At 33.9% G+C, this 14,467-nt stretch overlaps 1 protein-coding gene across 1 annotated transcript in view; it reads right to left on the bottom strand.

Annotated features, from left to right (window-relative positions):
- The window catches only part of PIK3C2G (phosphatidylinositol-4-phosphate 3-kinase catalytic subunit type 2 gamma), a 364,772-nt gene that overhangs the window by 312,889 nt on the left and 37,416 nt on the right, over nt 1–14,467 (bottom strand). Inside the window, exons 4-5 of the mRNA XM_044227234.1 lie at nt 12,702–12,859; nt 7,135–7,249 (exon numbers count right to left, since the gene is read on the bottom strand). Coding sequence (XP_044083169.1) covers nt 7,135–7,249; nt 12,702–12,859 — 273 coding nt within the window. The remainder of the gene's footprint in view (nt 1–7,134; nt 7,250–12,701; nt 12,860–14,467) is intronic.

Here is a 14,467-nt window from a genome sequence, read left to right as displayed (position 1 = left end):
AGAGACTATGGACTCTGAAAAACAATCTGAGGGGTTTGAAGTGGCGGGGGGGTGGGAGGTTGAGGTACCAGGTGGTGGGTATTATAGAGGGCACGGCTTGCATGGAGCACTGGGTGTGGTGAAAAAATAATGAATACTGTTTTTCTGAAAATAAATAAATTGGAAAAAAAAAAAAAAAAGAAATACCCGGAAAAAAAAAAATACTGAATTTTGAAGATTTAGCACAGAAAGGGAATATAAAACATATCAATATTTTAAAAATTTTGATTACATGTTGAAATGATACTATTTTGGTTAAACAAAATATTTGAGTTAAATAAATAAAATATTATATTAAAATTTATTTCTATCAGTTTCTTTTTATATGTTTTTTAAAGTGGCTAGTAGAAAACTTAAAATAATTATGTGGCCCACATTACATTTCCATTGGACAGAGCCAGGTGAAAGAGAAGAGAGAAAAAGAAAACAAAGCATTAAAGAATAGAAAGAAGGTTGATATACAGAATTTAATGAGTAAATGGACTAAGGAAAAATCAGTTAGTGTTTGTTGACTCTAGGTATCAGAAAAGATAGGAAGAAAGCCTACCGTACCAAAAGAAAGAAAAACAAACATCACTGCTAAGATGGATAATATAGGAAAATACGATTTGAGCACTAAGAGAAAAGGCCACATTAGTTATTACTATGTTTATTTTGTGAATATTGGAATTATCTACTTCAGATTATTCACAGAAGATGTTTTTCTGAATCTGGTAACATTTCAAATATGGGTTCTTAGTAGTTTTATTTAACCATATCTGAAAAAATCTTAGACTGTTAAATGAACTGAATCTTTATGATACAATGAAAAGTTTAGGTTTTTTCTTCATAAATCAAAATTCTGCACATCCATTTATTTATTCCCTCAGCAAATCTTTGATTCTAGCTACGTGTTGTTAGCTACTATCTTGGGAACTGTTATGAGTATACCTGCCATTTAAGATAAACACCAAAGAGCTGAATCCTTGCACGTAATTACTCCTATTTCCTATTCATAAGTAGCTCACATTATTTTTAAGTATTTCTGTAGCAGTATGTTTCTATAAAGAGATTAATGACCTTAACACCAAAAAATGGTATGTAAGTACTTCAAATTTATCTTATGGGCAAAAAAAGACATCCTAAATAATGTTGGACCTACAAATATTGATTCCTATCAGGCTAGGCACTCCTTGTAAACTCACGTTTACAAACATTATTCTATTATTGGAATAAACACATATCCTTTTTTTAATAAGCTAACCTAGTTAGGTTTAAATATTCTCCATTCTTAAATGTACTCACAGAGATGCATTTTGAGATATTATAGTCCTATATAGAAAAAAAAGTATGTCCATTTGATTTTATTTGAAAGCCAGGATTGCTGAGAGCTATTAAAGATATTTCTTTAAGGAAATTCAACAATTAAGCTGCCTGTTAATACTTAGGTTGACTAAGAGATGTAAAGTGAATATAAGAAAATTCTAAAATATTAAGAATACTGTAGCCCTCTAGAGAATATATATGACAATTTCAAAGTAAGATTTTTAATTACAGTAGGTTTTGTTCTTCTTTTTTCTTTTTATATTTTTTAGCACTCTGGGTTCTAGCATTCCTTGAAAAAAGTCAATTAAATCATAAAAAACAGTTTAGTTTCATTATTTCCTTTAAATCAAAGATATAACACCTGGTCATAACCGTAAACAATTGACCAAGCAAAATTTATCAAGAAAGACTTTTTGGTTTCTTATGCATCACTTGTGGTTTGCTACGACAGTGCAGTCATGATTTATTCAACAAAAAGCTTTTAAGTGTAGTAAATTTTATCGTTTCACACAGCACCTAAGAAACATTGTTTTTAAGCTGAATTAGAACGTAAAACACAAGACTTTTGAGGGAAGAAATTACTTAAATTACTTAGGTTAAGAATAAGAATCAGAAAAACCTGCACTCCCAGTAAATGCTGGGCTAGATACTAAGGGGTACAGTTGTGAAGTAACATTATATTTCATATATTATAAATCTATTGACAAAGAAAAATCTTGTGTGAGATGGTTACAAGAGTAGGTGAAGGTACAAGTCTTGTTATTCCCTCGAAGGACAGCACACCCAGGCACACTTCGGGGTTTGTTTTTGTTTTTTGTTGTTGTTGTTAAGATTTTATTTATTTGTCAGAGAGAGAAAGAGAGCACAAGCAGGGGTAGCGTCAGGCAGAAGGAGAAGCAGACTTCCCCACCAAGCAAGGAGCCTGATGCTGAACTCGATCCCAAGACCCTGGGACCATGAACTGAGCCAAAGGCAGGCACTTAACCGACTGAGCCACCCAGGCATCCCTCACAGTTTGGGGTCTATATCTGTACTACATCTAACAGGGAAGAAAAGAGGTAGTAGTAAGTCCTGTCTTTAAGCCTACCACTGTATTAGCCTAATGGGGTCTGTCTACTGGATAAGCTCATGGGAAAAGAGGAAACTAAATTACGAAGGATATTTCCTGCTGTAGTACTTAATTTAGGGCCTACAGACCAGGAACATGATGGAAGATGTTAATATTTATTGAATGTACAAGATACCTTTTATTTTTCTATTACTTCTCTAGTTTATTCAGATTCTAATTTGCAGTTTTTGTATTCCATACTTTATAGTGTGGACCATTTTGTATTAAGCTATCTTGAGCCAATGAGAAAATTGATAGTTTCTGTCCTAATTCTTTAATTTTTTCTTTGTTCATATTATTTAAAACCATGCATAAAGAAAGCAGTTTTGGAGGAGAATACTGTAGCTAATGAAACTATTTGATATAATTGACATATCTGGTAAATACATGATATCTGGTGTAAGAGGTCAGGAACCTACTCATTTTTGAGAATAGTTATGGAGACATGTTATTAAAGTGAGTTCCTATATTTATGGAAACACTGAACAGGGAGAGGAAGGGCCAGAACAAGAGTAGTAGAGAGAGAGACAGAGGGAAAAAGGGGGAAAGACGGGGAGAGAGAGAAAATGGAGTATTTTAATTTACAGAAAATGTCTGTAATGCTAAATTAGGATGAATGTTATAAATGAGTTGCCATAATAATACAGTTGACTTATAAAAAAGGGATTTGGACTTCCTAAGAAAGTCATCTTCCTTAATTTTATGATAGGTTACAAAATATACATAGCATCTTAATTGCTTTGTTGATTAATTTCAGTTTTGTTCAATGTAATGTTTTGGAAAAGTGTGTAAATTTTTTTTTCATAGATTCTAAATTATTAGGTTAATAATAACTCTGGGCCTCTAAAGACAGGTGAGTTCAGTGAAATAGCAAAATGAAGGAGGACTAGAGCGTCATAAATATACTATTAACAAAATTATAAGAAAGCATATCATTGACATTTTAATTGCAACAACAAAATGTCATAGCTACTTCCTCAATACTTGGTTCATGAGGTAGTTAGTTACTTATTGTGACTATTTTGACAGACAAATATGCCGACTGGAAGAAACCAAGGAGTTTACATTTTAAGGATTTTCCTTTAGTCTAAAATAGATGAGAAATTGCAAAAGTAGCCACTAAATATAATTTATCTCTATCTTCATAATGCAGAACAAATTGAAAAGCATAGTTCTGATAACATAAGGAGAACTTAAAATGAAAAAAAATATTTCTACATCATCCCACAAAAATAATAATGGTTTTTTGCTGGGACGGGGGAGAGAGAATGTTTCTCTACTTTTCAGTTCACTGTATCTGAACAACCACATAATATTTTTAATTTTCTTAGACCTACACTTTACAGGAGCTCAAGGAGTCTATTACTATTACTATTAGTCTACTACTAAAAGATTAGTAAAGGCTTAGTAATATTTTTACATTTGGAATTAAAGATTACTAAAATATAATCCTACAGCTCATTTGTGCTATATCAGTTTATATTTCTAGCAGATGTTTACATATTGTCCATTTCCAACTGAATTTCATCATAAGTAATTTAAGAATCTGATGGGAAAAAGTGTTATATCATTGTTTTAATTGGATGTTATTAGATTAAATTAAATAATTTCTTGTCCATTGAATTTCTATTCATGCTATTCACATTCTTTTTTTTTTTTTTAAGATTTTATTCACTTATTTGACAGAGAGAGAGAGAGCACAAGTAGGGGCAGTAGCAGAGGGGGAGGGAGAAGCAGGCTCTTGGCTGAGCAGGGAGCATGATGTGGTGTGGGGCTGGATCCTGGGACCCTGGGATCATGACCTGAGCTAAAGGCAAACACTCAACTGACTGAACCACCCCAGGATTCCCCATGCTATTCACATTCCTAGCCTGTTTTTCCTTGATAATATTTTTTTTAAAACAGAATTTAAGTGTATTTTATATATTTTAAGGCCATTAACATTTTATCACATAGTACTGTTTTTTTTCCTCAGTATTTATACTTTAAACACAAGTTTATTATTGACTTTTCTTTGCACTTTTTCCATACTCTTGCTGTCAGTCCCTCTGTGATCTATAAGCATTAGCTATATAATAATGCTAATACTGCCCACATGATAGGGCTTTATAAGAAGTGATTATAGGGCTTCATGAATTTTTAGGCGAGGGAAAGAGCAAAGGTTATGTATAACTTATCTTTGTATTCTCAAATGATCAGCCAAATGTCTTATATGTGTGTGGTTTTCAATAGGTGTTGACTAATACAATCTCTGTACCCCATTCCTACAGACTAAAGAAACTACATATATTTTTCACCAGTACTCCAGCATGAAGAACCTATTTGCTATTTCTTGTATATCCTTCGAGAGGTTTTGTACTGTTGTTTTGTAGTTCATACCCAGGGCAAGCAGCCAAACCCAGGTTTGAGTTCAGCTTCATTCTCCCACCTTCCTAGCTGTGTGATCTTAAGCAAAGCCTCAGACTTCCTGTCTGTAAAACAGGGGTAATTACAGTATCTATCATATTGATAATGTCATAAGACTTAGGAGTCTACCCAATATGAGGTAACCAAATAATGAGCATTTGCTAAATGGTTATTATTATTACAATCAAAGCTAGTCAAATACTCCAGATGAAGTGTAGTACTACAACTGTTAGAGTCTAAATTATTACCTGTTACCTTATTAACTTTATTATGTGGTACCGGTGTTCCCTCCAGAGAACGTTATAAAGATTTCCAAGGACATTTTTGCTTTGTATTAATATTACTATTACTATCTTTTTTTTCTTTTTTTTGAGAGAGAGAGAGTGGGGTTGGATGGACAGAGGAGAGAAGAGAGAATTTTAAGCAGGCTTCACACCCAGTGTGGAGCCCAATGTAGGGCTCTAAGAACCCTAGGATCATGACCTGAGGCAAAATCAAGAGTCAGACACTTTAACCAGCTGAGTCACCCAGGGGCCCCTAGGACATATATTTGTAGACAGTTGCAAGGGAATAAACAAACAAACGAAAAATCTAAATGATTTAGATGTTAGAAAGAATGATAGTGAATTTTTTGCTTATTTTAAAGAATCATACCAAACAGGTAGGATGTTAATCTTAAATAGTAAGTAAATCCCTGACATATACATGTCTTTCCAATTCTAGTGGGGAAAAATTAGTATAATTAATTTATACTAATACTTGTAACTTTACTATCTTAATAAAAACCGAGGTAAATGATATTTTGTTAGAAATGAATTACCATGAAATATTTTAGAAATCTATTATGTTCATATTAACAAAAAAAAGAGCAAAATGAGATATACATTTCAACAATTGAGCTAATTATGGATGACTTACACATTTGAAACAGCAAGTAAGACAAGGTCCATTATAAATTTGTTCACATTATAGTCTTATAAATTTCTGTCTCTTTAACACTTTTGCTTATGGAATGATGTTTCTTATTCTTTGTATTTAATGTTTGACATTAGCCAAAGTCCAGTTGTACATTTGGAGATATAATTTCAGAGGATGAATTTAATGAGCATTCAGTATAAGGTTACATTTCTCAAGTATTTCTCCTTGCTCTTTGGATATACTCTCAAAAACCGTATGTTGGAAGATAGTAGCAGCCTAGTCATTGGGTATGTTAATAGGTTCAAACAGGTAAGAGAGAAGGGAAATATCTGTGAGTTCAGTACAACAAAACATCTGTGATTTCATATAAATCTTTATTATTATTTTGTTATAACTGGAATTACAAAAAAGGAAATAATCAGTCTTAAAAGCCACTCAAAGTTAACATTGCACAGTGAAGGTCTGGATTTGCTGATAATATTGTTAAATTCATCAAATTTTCATGTACATTTGTGATGGAATAATAATGACAGTGACAATGAGTATCTGAAAAGAAATACACTTTACTTCCATGAGACTACTGTCATTCTTTAGACACTTGTGGAAACACAAAGGAAAAATGTAAATGACAATCCACTTTATTGACTACTTTAGCTTATTACTTTACTCTCTAGAACAACTGCAGTACAAGCAGAGAAATATCTCCTTTCTTAAAATTGTATTATATTTTCAAGGTTGATCTTTAATGAATTTCAGAATAGCCATAATTGTGATATAATAAAAGAAGGTGAGTTTTCTATCAAATAAGTATTTGCAATTGACCTACATAAGAACAGACTTCAATTGTTACAAGAGCTGCCTGACTAAAGAAATGAAGGTTACTGTTTTATGAAAATGTTATTGTGCTCATACTCAAACCCTCTGTGATTTTTAAAAATCAGTATTTAATCAGTATACTATTATTATTTCAAATCAAAAATTACTCACTGCAAAATAACGTGTTACTTTTAAAAAATTGTCATCAGTTCTAATAAGCTTTACTACAATGACTTGTTTGGCCCAGGACTTTCTTGGTTGCAAAACTGAAATTTCCATTTCCTAAGAATATCACCCTCCTGGTCACAGGTCACTTAAAAACATGTTGCCATAAATACACAAAATACAAAATAAAACCAAGAATGAGACTATTGCTATGAGTTATAAAATTTTGAATTCACCTTAAAAAGGGCAAAGTTGATGTGATTATGTTGGTTATAAGAATATAGTGTTTGTACAAAGTATATTTAAAAGAAAAAAATGAAGTGTGCCTTAGCATAGGTTATAACAATAATCAGATTTTACCTTAATAAGATACTTACTTCTGCAAAAATTCTTCATAGCCACATATACTTAGAAGATGATCTTTGGGGAATAACTGGTCATTTGTACAAAAATGTAGAATCTCTGCAATTAGGTCTTTGACAAGATAATTAGCTAAAAACAAAGATGAATAATAAAAAAGTTAATAAGAGCTTATCATATATTGGCTGAGAAAAAGGTTCTGAGCACCAAAAAAAAGATACTATATTTTGAACTATTGTAACTGTCTAGCTCCATCAAGCGGTATGAAAATGAGATGTATCTCTTTTATTAGTCTGGTTAAATTTGGAGATACTTTTGAAAAACAGTTGTTTGCATTTTCTTTAATCAGTCTGTCTTCATATTACTGACAGACCTAGGTATTATATTCCTTATGTTAAAACCTTAATACATTGTGGCTCTGCATAGAGAAAGTATTCTACTGTGAGGGCAGTTGGGTGGCTCAATCCGTTAAAGGTCTGACTTCAGCTCAGGTGGTGATCTCTTGGGTCCTGAGATCAAGCCGTGCATTGGGCTCCTTGCTCAGCAGGGAGTCTGCTTGTCCCATTGCCCCTCCCCCACTCACGTCTATTCTCTCTCTCTACCTATCTCTCTCTCAAATAAATAAATAAAATCTTTAAAAAAATAAGTATTCTACTATGGTTACTCATAGAGACTTAGGAGATGCGGGGAGTGTCTAACCTGTCAGATTCCAAAGCCTGTATTCTTAATGACTCTGAGTCTCCACAACTTACTGTTCTTCCCTTCCCATGTGGGAATTACTCAAGTTTCCATCGTGGACAGCCTTATAATAACTTTGATGAACATGTGTTTTTTTTCTCTACCTTCTCTGGAGCTCAAGATATAGAGTCCTGTGTGGGGCGCCTGGGTGGCTCAGTGGGTTAAGCCGCTGCCTTCGGCTCAGGTCATGATCTCAGGGTCCTGGGATCGAGTCCCACATCGGGCTCTCTGCTCGGCAGGGAGCCTGCTTCCTCCTCTCTCTCTCTGCCTGCCTCTCTGCCTACTTGTAATCTTTCTCTGTCAAATAAATAAATAAAATCTTTAAAAAAAAAAAAAGATATAGAGTTCTGTGTCTTTATGTTCCATAATCTCCCCACTAAACTCTTACATATACATGCCATTTAATAGTGGCCAGAACCATACTGACTTGTTACAGTTATATTTGCCTATGCAATATTTTCCCAATTATAAATGACAAATAGTACAGGGCTCATTTATTACCATAAATGATAACAGGTAAAAATTATTTATACACACACACACACACACATACACACACACACACAAACACACATATATATCCATGCTTTGAGGGTGATCTCATGGTCTCAATCAATGAAGCACGCGCAAACAGACTGTACTAATGACCCCTACCCAGAGGGAATCTGAACAGCATACTGCAAACACTCAATTATATTCATCTGAGTTGTGTTTAGTTTGCAATTATGTGTTTACTTTGCTGTAGCTTCTTTTTCTTCCATAGCTTTTTGTTTGGAGGAAAAGGTTTTTAACACAAACTGGCTAACAAAATGTAGTGCAACTGACATAGCTGGATCAGCCACAGAAAAGTCCGGGGGAGGGGGTGGATAAAGCTGATTTTAAATGTGGGTTTCATGGTAGATCAAAGTATTTTCTAAGAAATGATCAGAGAAACAAATAGTAAAGATCATCATGGAATTAGAGATTGTGGAAATGCTTTAACATGGTAGAGAGCATCTTAAACACTCTGTTGCTTGGAAATAATGATTGAAATGCTATGATGGAATCTAGAAGAAAATATGGAAAAATATGAAAATCATGACTGTAAGGACCCTGACAAGGAGGGGAGAATATTGCTGTAATGATGCAGGAAAATATCTCCAGAGACACCAGTTCATTTTAATTAATTTGGCTCTCCTGTTTCCAGACTGCATCCCCCGTGCTATACGGGACATGCATGATTTCATTATTTCGCTACTATCTTCTCTCCACTCTGTGTGGTAGACTCCATAATCCATTTCTACTATTACTTACCTCCTACTATTTGTTTCATGTTACACTTCGAATGTTTCATTATTTAAATTAGACCTATCTAAACCTCAAATTATCATCTTTGTCCTTGAAGTCAGCCATTAAGTATCTGTAAATTAAACTTCTCTTGCATAGTGTAAGCCAACAAGTACTCTGGCTTCTTTTAAGTAGATTTTATACTTGTACCTTCACTTTGGCAGCTAATATAATACTTTCCCAGTTTCTTTTACTCTACCACTTCTTGCAGTCCTTCTCAATCTGTTGACCCTATTGCCTACCATATTGAAGAGGAGAATGCCCTTTTGAGATTCTTTCATTAAGTGCCTTGTATATTAAATCTGATTTTTTGCACATCACCCTCTGCCTCCTTACCCTCATTTTAAAATATAAGTATCATTGCTTTTTACTATCTCTTACTTCTTTTTTTTTTTTTAAGATTTTATTTATTTATTTGACAGAGAGAGATGACAAGTAGGCAGAGACAGGCAGAGAGAGAGAGAGGAGGAAGCAGGCTCCCTGCTGAGCAGAGAGCCTGATGCGGGACTCGATCGCAGGACCCTGAGATCATGACCTGAGCCGAAGGCAGCGGCTTAACCCACTGAGCCACCCAGGCGCCCTATCTCTTACTTCTTAATCTCTTATTTTTCCTGTACTAACTACTATTTCCATCAATTAAATCCCCTTTTATACATTCAGTATCCTCCACTACTACATGGTTTTGTTTTTTCTTAAAATGTCTGTTTGTTTAATCTTCTCATAAAATCTCTCCTCATCCATTTCATTCCATTAAGACAGTATCTTTTTAGCCTTCCCAGTACTGTCAGACTTCTTTGAAAAGTAGATAACTTCTGCAGACTGTTCTCAATCACTCTTTAATCTTTGCAAACTTCTACACCCAACACTTTGCAGGTCACAAATGGCCTCCTAATACAGTTCTAACCATGAATCATCTAAATCTGAAAGGAAAGACACTCTAGAGTAATTCTGTACTTGGAAATAAGGACAAGGGCATCATCTTCATTGAAGTGTTAATTGAAGATTATGGAACACAGAATTCTTTGCTCAAAACACCTACTTCTCTAAAGGATTCCATTTCTTCACTCTTCAGGAAACAGTATTCTCTTTGGATGAAAATGCCTTATATAAACTCACCAATCTCCCCCTCTTTATTTATTTAGCTTTCATTATTCCCTAAGTTTCTAGGAACAGCTTCTACCTTTTATTGAAGTCATTCTTGATATACTCTTAAGATACACTATTTTGTTCTTTATAGCACATCTGTATTTACTAGTAAAACAATAAGTGTGAAAGGAAGACAGTTCTGGCATAAAGATTATTTCAAAGTGAAAACATTTGAAATCTTATCTGAACTTTGTCTGACTAAAGCAGAGACTCCCTAAAATACAGCTTCCATTAACTTTCTTCTGAGGGAACTTCCTGCAAATTCCAGGAAGGAGACAGACTGCCTATCCACTAGTAGAAATATATATATAACTATAACTATAACTATAATAACTATAGTTATATTATATAGTTATATAGTTATAGTTATAATAACTATAGTTATTATAGTTATATAATATAACTATAATAATAATTTAACATGGTATATATAGTTATATTATATAACTATATATATATATATATATATATATATATATATATATAGTTCCTGTTTTCCTACTGAAGCTCCAAATGACACACGCTGTACACAAACATACACACTTTGACATTAAATTGGTATATAAACCATTCCCTCTGGGTATTCAGCAAGTAATCCCTGTATGCATGTGTAGATAACTTTGCATTTTCTCCTACTATTCTGTCTATTGTCAGCTAAGTCACAGCCACCACATCCACTCCCCTTCAAATACAAGTGCATAGAGGAAAGGTTTTTCTCCCAACAGTGGCATATGCTGCTTTGTGTTTTCATGAATGTGTCCTTTCTCCTCTGCTTCATCCTCCTTCTTCCTCCATACTTCACTCCTTACTCCGCCTCCCCTTCTTCCTTCCTACAAACATTTTTAATATCACTGACAGTACAGACATCCTCTTTACGACTACACATCTCTAACACTGACACAATGACCTAATCACTTTCCTGAAACTTCTTGTAAAAGTATGACCTCCAACTTGCCGCATTCAACAAAAGAATACCCAGAGAGAGAGGGAGAGAGAGAGAGAGAAGAGTGCGCACGCACGCGCGAGAGAGATGCTGGAAATTAAATATTGTAAACTGGAAGAAGAGAAGTGGTCTCCCTAGTTCACAGTTACTCGCTCTTCTCCAGCAGCTGAGGCCAAGATGACACAGACCATGATTAGCTCAGGGTTTAACACCACTGATTCTGGCTGGGCAATCAGAATCCTGCTTTTAGAAATTTGGAATTAGATCTAATAGAGAGAATTTTCTTTAGATAGCTGGCCAAATAGCATTTAAGCTTGAGAGCTAGGCTTTCCATGTGTTCTGGAAAAACAAGGGAAATGCGTCAGCAGAAAACAAGAGAAATCTGAGAAGCAGTAATATTGAAGAGATGAGGTGAGATACATACAGGAATTTTGAACTGCTTATTCATCTGTGCCTTTAGTACATTCCTGAATCTGCTGAATTCTTACTCTTAAATTCTGTAAGAAATTTGTATATTCCTTAAGAATGTTTTTTCTTCTTAAGGCAGCAGGAGTTGGTTTTTGTTAGTTTCAAACCAGATGGTCCTAACTAAATATTCCAGCATAACTTTGTTATGGTTGTAGCCATCTGTACTAACTCAGAATCATGACTAGAGTAAGAAAGAAAAAAAGCAAAATAGTAATTATATTAATAACAATCGATGAAAGGAAATATTTGTTGGATCATTATTTGTCAAGAAAAAACAATTCATAGGCAGAAACTTATTTAGTAGCAACTAATGTTTGAAGAACTATTATTGTTTTACAAAATAGTTGACAATAACAGTGAAATAAAATAATAAACAACTTTAAAGAGATTCTAAAACTGTAGTAAAAATAAGAAGCATCTGATCAGTTTGATAACATGCATTTTCCAGATTCCAGGATCCATCCCCAGAGACTGATTCAAAGGCTCTATCTGCTCATCATGCAGAAGGCTCCTATAAGTTTGTACAGTGGGAATAAAGACTATGTTTTTATGTCTGTTTTATGTCATAATTTATTCACATTTGAATGACACAGTTGTTTCTAATGGGTAATATTTCCATTTTCATATATATATTCATTCATATTCATATGCTTTATCTATAATCTTTTTGAAATTTAGGTTTTGCTTTTAATATGTTAAAAATTTGTTATAGTTGCCATCAACTATTTTATAGCAGGAAGGTAAAGTGTCCTGGGGTGTGAGCTATGTGCAGAGAGTCTTAAAAACAATAGCTAAACAAATGTTAACAAAAGGTTTCCAGCTGTTTTCCTCTTAACTCTACTTCAGGGCAAAATATTAGCATTTAATAATGCTTCTTTTAATGTTTTCAGTCTGTGGACTCAAGGCTATGCAGCCTATACCAGCTTTATGGGCATTTTTATACTTATTTGCAAGGTTGCTTACCATATGGCATAAAATGAAGTACTTGCATTGAGTTGTCAATACAAATACTTATATTAAATTTAGTATTAGAAAAAAGCTGATAGGGAAATGCTGTAGTCGTGCTCCAGATCTTCCCTGAGTTGGAATTAATGTCAGCTGCATGGTATGTTTCTCTTATTCTGAAAAATATATGGAAAATAATACTTAGGAGATGATTATAAGAAACTTTATGCACAGTATTGCTCTAGAAGATTTAAAATATGAAAACAATCAGCAGTTGATTTGTGCTGTAGTGCTGTTAGCAAGGCCAGATTGGTAAAGATTGCAATTATACCAAAACAACTGTAAAGGACCATTCTTTAGATTTCCCCAGGAGCATCTCATTTGAAGCAATTAAGAATACATTGTCATTCATTAGGCATGAAAATTCACTCTGAACAATGATTACTTCCTTCATTGACATTACTTCAGAAGCCTGAATGCCTCCCCTAGGTTTTCAATAACTTCTCAAGCTAGAAGTCACTCATTTTGATTTAAGGATTTTTTAAAAATAAATCATCTTTTGCCCAATTGGTAAATACCATTCTTGGCTGTAAATTTTTGGATTTTACACAAATCTCTGGATTTTACATAAGCAATTTAACCCAGAAGTCATTTGTACACACTGAACAATTCTTTACTGCTCAGATGAGTCAGAGAATTGCAAAACAGTTTATCCTTGGAGCTAGAAGCCTTGAGCTTGAATCCTGACTCTTCCATTTAGTAGTTTTAACGGTAGGAGGCAAGTTATTTGACCAGTTTCTTTATTTGTACAAATGAGGATATCTATATCTACTTCAAAGGTTTATTGCAAGGATTAAAAGTGAAAAAGCATGCAAAAGATTTTGGTAGAAGCATATACCCACCCATATGATGTATAATTATCATTATATAGTATTATAGTTGAATCCTTGTTGATCCATGTTATTGCCCACACATAGAATATAACATAAAATTATTTGCAATTTAGATGTTTAAAATACCTTTGATGATGAATATGAAATCATGGGGGTTTGTTATTGTTATTAATTATGCAGACATCTAAATTTTGTAGTGCTGTTCCCACAGAGAAAGTTATACGTTCTGTGTATAGAAGGTATATTATGCATTCTATGTAATGTATCAATATGAATTACATCCTTGGCATTTATCCTATTTGTGCAGCATTAAAGTAGTGTCATGCTCACTAAAGTAGCTTAATCTCTGTGCCTTTCAATTGCACAGAAACATGCCCTCCTTGAGGGGCCTGACAAATGAAAACATTCATGGCATGCATCAGGATCCTTATTTTCTGAGTCCCATCCTTACCGATTCGGTAGATCTATGGAGGAATCTTTATATCAGCCATTACTGCTGCTACTCTGAAGCTCCAGGTTGAGAACCCATTGTTTAGGATAAAGATATGGGCCACTCTCCTTTGTTACACCTAAGGTGAAGGTCTAGACTCCAGTTCTGTTTGAGGGGCTTTATGAGTAAGCATTACCATGTGATAGGATCCTACTCTATGCATATGTGATTTAAGAATTCTACTGTTTTGGGAAATTAAATCTAAAATGCACATTAATGACCTATTCTCTCCTAAAAATTTGTTGAGTGTCTACTGTGTTCAAAACTTTTAATATGCTATGCCATTTTATTGTTGTTGTTGTTGTTGTTTTGCAAAAATATGACACATTCCTTGAAAGATGTGGCTTAAAAATGTATCACAGCAAGAAACCAAATCCAACAAATTATACGGCTTCTTTAAA

Source organism: Neovison vison, chromosome 12 (genome assembly GCF_020171115.1).
Source record: "Neovison vison isolate M4711 chromosome 12, ASM_NN_V1, whole genome shotgun sequence".
Taxonomy (NCBI): domain Eukaryota; kingdom Metazoa; phylum Chordata; class Mammalia; order Carnivora; family Mustelidae; genus Neogale; species Neogale vison.
Note: the sequence above shows the minus strand (reverse complement) of the source record. Positions and strands in the feature narration are given on the sequence as shown.